General features: G+C 32.8%; 2 protein-coding genes across 3 annotated transcripts; one reads left to right on the forward strand and one right to left on the reverse strand.

Moving 5' to 3' along the window:
* Positions 1-425: 425 nt before the first annotated feature.
* LOC106768175 (NADPH-dependent pterin aldehyde reductase) lies at positions 426-1430 on the forward strand. Its single transcript, XM_014653164.2, has 3 exons — positions 426-656; positions 741-810; positions 888-1430. The coding sequence occupies exons 1-3, from the start codon at positions 441-443 to the stop codon at positions 1328-1330; spliced, it is 729 nt and encodes a 242-aa protein (XP_014508650.1). The 5' UTR covers positions 426-440; the 3' UTR covers positions 1331-1430.
* Positions 1431-1444: 14 nt separating this feature from the next.
* On the reverse strand, positions 1445-5167 carry LOC106768174. Of its 2 annotated transcripts, XM_014653163.2 has the most exons (8): positions 4463-5162; positions 4264-4385; positions 3877-3943; positions 3376-3426; positions 2622-2674; positions 2299-2509; positions 1682-1852; positions 1445-1508 (listed from the first exon to the last, which is right to left on the reverse strand). In XM_014653163.2, the coding sequence occupies exons 1-8, from the start codon at positions 5144-5146 to the stop codon at positions 1449-1451; spliced, it is 1419 nt and encodes a 472-aa protein (XP_014508649.2). In that variant the 5' UTR covers positions 5147-5162; the 3' UTR covers positions 1445-1448. The 2 variants fall into 2 exon arrangements, with proteins under 2 accessions (XP_014508649.2, XP_022639891.1); XM_022784170.1 differs by lacking the exon at positions 1445-1508 and having other exon boundaries at positions 1688-1839; positions 4463-5167.
* Between the last annotated feature and the right edge of the window lie 2808 nt (positions 5168-7975).

Here is a 7975-nt window from a genome sequence, read left to right on the forward strand (position 1 = left end):
GTATGAGTTTTAATGTTTTCATGAAAATTAAGTATTTCTTTTCATTGTTAAAGATTATATAATAGATTACAATTAATACTTTCTTAGTTGTTTCAGCAATAGAAATTTTGAGAGGTTATTGTTTTTTTAAAAATTTAAAACTATATTAATTATTCATTTATGTTATTTCTATTATTATCCTTAACCAGTTTACAAAATAATTTATTATGATGAAAATATTAAAAAAGGCAAAAAAATAATTTATAAACGTTTTGCTAAAATCAAAATGATATATTATTTTCTTAAAGAAAAACCCTAAACAGCAGATAAAAAAATTTAGTAGTAATATATAATTTATTATACAGTTTATAATTGTATATCAAAATATATAATAAGTTTTAAAAATTAAAAAAAAATATTTACGAGAAAAAAAAAAGTATAAAAAAAGGTTAAAAACAGGAATGGAGATGAAGAAAGAGAGAAAGATGAAGACAGGACGAACTGTGCTGATAACAGGAGTTGGGAAAGGGCTTGGGAGAGCTCTGGCTGTTGAACTCGCCACTCGAGGTCATACAATAATCGGTTGCTCCCGTTCGCAGCATAATCTCGATTCCCTTCAAACCCAACTCTCTTCCTCCAATCGCAACCACAACCATTTGTTTTTCAATGCTGACGTCGTTAGTGCTTCCTCAATCACAACCACTCTTTCTGTTTCTCTCTCTGTCTCTTCCCACTGACAAAGGCACTTTGGTTTATTTCAGAGGTCCGACGAGAGCGTTCAGCAAATGGCCCGACTTGTAATGGACCAAAAGGCCGTTCCGGACATCATAGGTTCGTAAGCCTAACCCTAATTCGTTAAATAATTTTAATTAAATTAGAATGAAATGAGGTGTGGATTTGTTGATCAGTGAACAATGCCGGAACAATCAACAAGAACAACAAGCTATGGGAGGTTCCGGCGGAGGAGTTCGAAGAAGTGATGGATACGAACGTGAAAGGGACTGCGAACGTCTTGCGCCACTTCATCCCTCTCATGATAGCGTTGAAGAATGCGGAAGGCATAATAGTGAACATGTCGTCGGGATGGGGAAGGTCCGGTGCGGCGCTGGTGGCTCCTTACTGCGCCTCCAAGTGGGCCATAGAAGGGCTGAGCAAGTCGGTGGCGAAAGAGGTGGGTCAAGGGATGGCCGTGGTGGCCCTGAATCCAGGTGTGATCAACACCGACATGCTCACCTCTTGCTTTGGCTCTTCCGCCTCTCTCTATCAGTCCCCTCAGTCCTGGGCTCTCAAGGCTGCCAGCCTCATTCTCAATCTCACCCCTGCGGACAACGGTTCCTCCCTCACTGTCTGACCTCTTCTCTTATTCTTTCAATTTCTTCTTGCATTTCTTCTTATAAACAAATGTCAAACTTTTACATTATATAATCCATGTTTTTATTTACAAAACCCTATACCCTCTTTTTTCCTCTCTACACTATTCCTTCCTTGAAAGGTCCTGAATCATGCAAGAGTTTTATGACAAGCTTAACCTGCACACGCAAAAACTTACCTTTAGGAAATTTATTGTCCAAACTCCTTTTTACACAACCGAGAAACTGATACCAGAAGTGTCAGTTCAAAGTATTTTACTATCGTTATAATTCATTCGATTTACAATAATACTAAACAGTGACGAGAATTACCGAAAATTTATGCATCATACCTGAGATGCTTCACGTTCCAGAAAATCTTGAATGGCTTCCCTAAATTCTTCATCAATAAGGTAATGACAGCTGTAAGTTGTGACAGGAAGATATCCCCGCTGAATCTTGTGTTCACCCTGAGCTCCGGCCTCTACTTTTTTAAGATTTAGTTCGATGGCTGCTTCGATTGCCTGTCACGTCAGCACCGAGTAATTCTATATATTTGTCCAAAAGTGAAAAAAAAAATATTTTCCCAAATGAAATAAGGAAAACAACTCTTTTCTCCTCCAACTTGCTTAGACACTGATGCCAATAACAGAATAATAGTGAAAAAGGGTTGTGGGAGGAGGAAGATGAACAAAAAATGGAGAAGGCTGAAAAAGCTTGAACTCAGACAAGTCGAGAGAGGAGGAGAAAAACTCATTTGAATCAAACAATAGCTGGAAGAGAGGCCGAATTAGACTATACATAGAAATAAAACACATTATCTGCCGACATCCATTAACAAGAAAAAAGGGAAGTCCATTCCATAAAAGAAGATATAATCTGATAATACTCATTATTTGTTTTCCAACCAAAAAACCAAAACCTAATAATCCAATAGTAACTTAGGAGAAAAAATAATGAGAAGCATTACCTGGTAATAGCATGCTTCAAAATGCAAACTTGGGTAGTAACTCCGTGGCAAACACCCCCATAGGCGCCCAAACAAAGTGTCTCCTCCAATAAGATTAAGGGCTCCAGCAACTAACTCATCCCCTTCTTCAGCCACGACAAGTAGCACGTTGTCTCCCATTTTCGATCCCAGCTCATGGAAAAATTCCCTTGTCAGGTGAGCAGTCCCCCATCTGTAAATAGATCGATACCGATACTAAATAATGACACTTCAACCATTCCCATGTCATCAAACATTTTTTTAAAAAAAAATCAAAACTATAAGGTTCAATTAGGTTAACATACTTGTTATCAGTTGTGTTCCTGTAAAAAGTGTAGAAGGAATCCCAGTGCCTAGCCTTCCAATACAAAAAAAAAAACATAACAAGTGAGATCGCGAGTAAAGGGAATCACTACTGAAAGTTTCCCCAATGAATTATGCCATTGTAATATCTTTAAGGATACACCAACTATACAATCATTACAGGGATATATTAAAATGCGCACTATAATTGAATTGCTGTCAAATGTGTAGTGATCAGAGAGCATTATGATTTACAGAGAGAATGCTCTGATGAACATATCTTCCAAACCATTTTAAGTGAATTTTGGATATTCCAGATAACATTAGCCTCACTCACTGTTTCGGTGTGGTATGACAATGTCATCAAAATTTTAATGGTTTGAGCAACTAAATGTACTGTGAACTTCAGGGGATCATTTGCATCATGTATGCCCTAAGGTCAATTTGCAAATGGGTTAAAGTTGGTGCGTATAAGCAGTAAGTTACCCGTAGTTGAGCAATACCTAACTTATAATGATGAAAAATATGCTGTATTGTAATATTAGAAAATCCTATACTATATATAGGAAAAAGTGTAAGATGATTTCAATATTCTTCATAATATAAACTTTTCTTATCTTGAGATCGAACAGAATTATGATGTTCTCCATCCTATTGCTAGAGACATCAGTTGGCCACATTTATATAATTTGCCACAGAACATCCACTGTAAATGTTATGTACCTGAATCTTCAAAAAGTATATAATGTAAAGTACCTTTATTTCATGACCCCGTAGCCGTTTCATAATCAAGTTTTGGGCTGAGATCTGCAGATAAAGAGATAGTAAGATATATGTGACTAAAAAACTAACAGGTCAATGTGCATTGACATCATTTAAAATCCAGAATCGTTTGGCTCGTGGTAACCCAAAGAAAAGAAGGCATTTTCGCAGTTCATTCTTATTGTGCTATCACAATCCAATAGAATTCCAAGAAATCTCATCACATTAATAATTGGACAATGGTATCTTGGCGCTCCAAATTTTTTTATTCCCATTGTGACAATACCCTTTATTACTTTTCATTTTCTCTATTTTTTTTTTTACAGATGCAAAAGTTTGACATTTTATCCTTACATAAGCGTGAAATGGTTGTCAAACAACATTTTTCCTTAATAGTTGTCCTACAGAAATAACATAACAGAGGACAGTGCTATTGGATAGAGTTCTAAAAAAACTAACCACATATTAATATTTTTTTTTTTTATGAATACCAACCTTTTTACGTTCTTGACGTATATTTTTTCTTTTACTTTGCTTCATGTCCATCAAGAAGTCATCAAAACTGCAAACATAACAACAGTATTGGTATAGACTGATGTTTATGATTAAGTAGACACGTCTCTTTACAGAACTATCATAGTGGACCAAAATCACACGTGATAACTCAATGACATCTTGTAAACAGATAAAACAATTGACAAGGGAAGTTGAATGATTGGATCCTTGCCACTGTCCAGCATATTTCTGAAACAATATTATCACTTAAAGAAAAAAAAAACGCAGGCTCAAAGAACAAGATAGAACAGTGTAGTTAAATGCTAGAGAAATCCAAGATGAGCTAAAGGCTTCCAAAGGCAGAAACAGTTTACACGGATGACTCACTTTTTGTAGTTACGGTTTTTCCAGTGGTACTGCATTCCAATCCTGGGCAGGAAGCCCTTTTGGGTGAGTTTGAGCCACTCATTCTCAGAGGGAAAAGTAACATGTAACGAGGAAAGCTGTGACTGTAAAGAGATAGAAAAGAGGTTAATTAGTAAATGCATGTAATAAGAAGCAGGTGGAGAAGTTGGTTATTGAGTACATTGGCAGTGATGTCCTTCATTGCAGAGACAATAATGTCAAAGATTTGATCTTTGAAGGAGGTGTTACGAAGCAAGATCCTTGAACCGGTCACAGGGGTGAAGGGCACACAAGATTGCAACTTGGGGTAATATTTGTATCCGTATGAATGGTAAGCATTGGCCCAAGAGTGATCAAAAACAAATTCACCGTAGGAATGGGTCTTAAGATAGAGAGGGACGACGGCGAGAATGTTGTTGGTCTGATCTTTGACAACGATGTGGTGTGGCATCCATCCAGTTTCCCTGACGGCGGAGGCAGAGTGCTCCAAGGCGGAGAGAAAGGCGTGGGAGAGGAAAGGATTGAAGCTGTTAGGGCCAGTGGCATCCACAGCACATGCGTCCCATTCCTTTGCAGAAACGTCGGAGATGGAAGACAACACCGACACTCGAACTGTTTCTGTGTCTGTCAAATTGAAAGTGAATTGGTTTTGATGATTCGAAGAGAAAGAGAGGGAATTCTTTCTGTTCCCTAATCCCCAATCCCCAAAAAGAGCATTAATTTTGAATCTGAATTTCAATTTGAATCTCACTGGAGAAGGTGCCTTCCTCAGAAAGAAAGAAGAAGAAGAAGGACTGCATGTACAGCTCCTCACACTCGCCATTCCCACTTCTCCGGAACAACCCTCCTCCGCTACCCCAATCATCGGATAATGTATATTTATATTTTTTATGTTTATTAATTCAATATTTTCTTATTTCAATCTTTTTGTGTTTTTCTATACCTCACAAAACATCAATTTTTAGATTGATTATAATAATTAGACTAATGATAGAGGGATGTTATAAATTATATATATTTTTTATTATGGTACTTTTATTTGTTTCAAAATCTCGATTAATTAGTTTTAATTAAGTTTTTATTAATTTGTTAATTTTTGTTAATATTGTACTAATGACATTAATTTATGTGATACAATTTGTGTTTTTCTTTTTAAATTTTAAAAAATTATATATATATATATATATATATATATATTTTATTTTTTTTTTTTGAGAAAAAAAAATTACATGTAAAATGAAGTTGCAGGTGACAAAAAATATTGTAATATATTGAAATAAATACCATATAAAAAATATTAATTTAGCCTTTTGTATTTTTTTTTTTCAATTTAGTCATAATTTTTTTAAAATGGTAACAAGTTTATTTTTTTCTAAAAAATTGAGATTAAATTTAACTTTTTTTTATAAATATTATAATGGTATTTTTATTAAATATTTTTCAGAATATTAAATTTATTTAAATTTATATTTTACATTGAATTTTATTTAAATTTTGATTTAAATATTTAATTATAAATTTTACATAAAAGTTAAATTTGGTTTTGTGAAAAAATAAAATTGTTTTAATTTTAAAAAAACTGAGGTTAAATTAAGATAAAATTCAATACTGAGATTTTTTTATATGATGTTTACTCTCCAACAATAACATATGAAACTACCGTTGCCACATCAGTCTCTCTCACAGGATTTGCATTTGAAATCTGATAATTTTTTATTTTTTTTTTAAATTAAATACATTTTATATATTTTTTTTTTAAATTATGACACATGAGTTAATGTTGTCCTAACAAAAATGATCAAAGTATATCACCTTTTAAAAAATAAAAATTCAATTAAATCTAATTAAGATTTTCAAAATAAATACGAAAACCAACCTTTAAACCTAATCTGTATTATAGTTTTCATTTTTTTCTTATCTTTCTTCTGTTATACGATTATTTACTACATCTAGGCTTCTCTCAATAAAAATTGAATTATAATCTGCTGTATGTTTTATTATGAAAGAAAAATTACATTATGTTGTTTAAAAAAAATTGAGGTTAAAGTGAAAATGTTTAAAATACTTAAAGGAAATTGAAAAAAAAAATCACCACTACAATAAAATAAAATTATAAAACTAAGAATAATTATATTTAGGTTAAATACATTTAGTGGTCCCTATTTTTACTGGTTTTCTTCAATTAGGTCCTGTTTTTTAAAAATGATCAATTTAGTCTTTAAATTTGAAAAATCAAACCAATCAAAGACATTCTGTTAACACGACGTTAAATATAGACCAGTGCTTCCTTTTTTCGCTTAAGCTAAAAAAAAATTTCGCTTAAGCTAAAAGGACAAGTTCCAGTTTTTTGCTGCTGTGAACCATTTACTCATGTAATGAAAAGAATCCTTTGTTTTTTGCTAGCTTTCAGCCATCTTTAATGTTATTGGTTTGTGATTACATATGAGATTATTGATTCGTTGCACTTTCATATTATTGTTGGCTTTCAAATTATTGATTACATATCCTCTATCAAGGTTTTTGCTGCATAATAGCAACTAAGATGGTGATTTTGTGAAATTGGATATTTCTGTGTATTTGGACTGTTAAATACGAGTTTATTTATTACAATCATCATTTGAAGTGCCTCTGAAACATTTTCGCTTGTGCAAAACCATGCTCGCCTAGGCAAAAATGTACTGCAAATAAGAATGAACCACGGGAGCTTTTCAGCTTGGGCGAAACTTGGTTAGCCTAGGCGAGATCTTTCAAAATTGGAACTTGTCCTTTTAGCTTAAGCGAAAAGTTTTAGCTTAAGCGACAAAAGGAAGCACCGATTTATATTTAACGCCAGCCGTCTAGGGAAGTTAACGGAATGTCCTTGATTGATTTGATTTTTCAAATTCAGGGACTAAATTGATCATTTTAAAAAACGAGGACTTAATTGAAGAAAACCAATAAAAATAGAGATCACTGAATGTATTTAACCTAAAATTTACCTATCTTAGAAAAAATTCTTATGTGGTATGCTTTGAGGTTGCGAAGAAGGGCTCCAGGGATTTGGTAGATTTTTTATAGGTTAAATACCTTTTTTTGTTCCAGTTTTGGTTATGAATATTCAAATTGGTCCCCATTTTATTTTTCTGTTCAATATAATCCTAAAGAACGTAATTATGTTCAATTTAGTCCTTTTTATGTTCAATGTAGTCCTAAAGAACGTAATTTGTGTTCAATTTAGTCCTTGTTTGTGGTTCGCGGAGTTTGTAAAAAGGACTAAATTGAACACAAATTACGTTCTTTATGACTACATTAAACAGAAAAATGACTAAATTGAACATAATTACGTTCTTTAGGACTACATTGAACAGAAAAATAAAATGGGGACCATTTCGAATATTCGTAACCAAAACTAGGACAAAAAAAGGTATTTTACCTTTTTTATAAGCAAAAGCAAGGAACTTTTTTGAGAAATACTAAATATTTATCTTTTCTAAAATCCGGTTCATAAAAATAATTGTTATTGTCTCTATATAATAATTCAAACCAATTTAAATGAATGCCAACTAGATATTTTAGTCTAAATGTTCCAACATATATTATAATAATATGGATAATAAATATTTGAACTTACTATTTTATAACTTTCATCCGAATGAATTAATGGTAATGTAAAAATATAATCGCCTCATTTGAATTTATAAGAGTAAAATTTATG

The sequence above is a fragment of the Vigna radiata genome, chromosome 7, assembly GCF_000741045.1.
Source record: "Vigna radiata var. radiata cultivar VC1973A chromosome 7, Vradiata_ver6, whole genome shotgun sequence".
In the NCBI taxonomy this organism is placed as follows: Eukaryota; Viridiplantae; Streptophyta; class Magnoliopsida; order Fabales; family Fabaceae; genus Vigna; species Vigna radiata.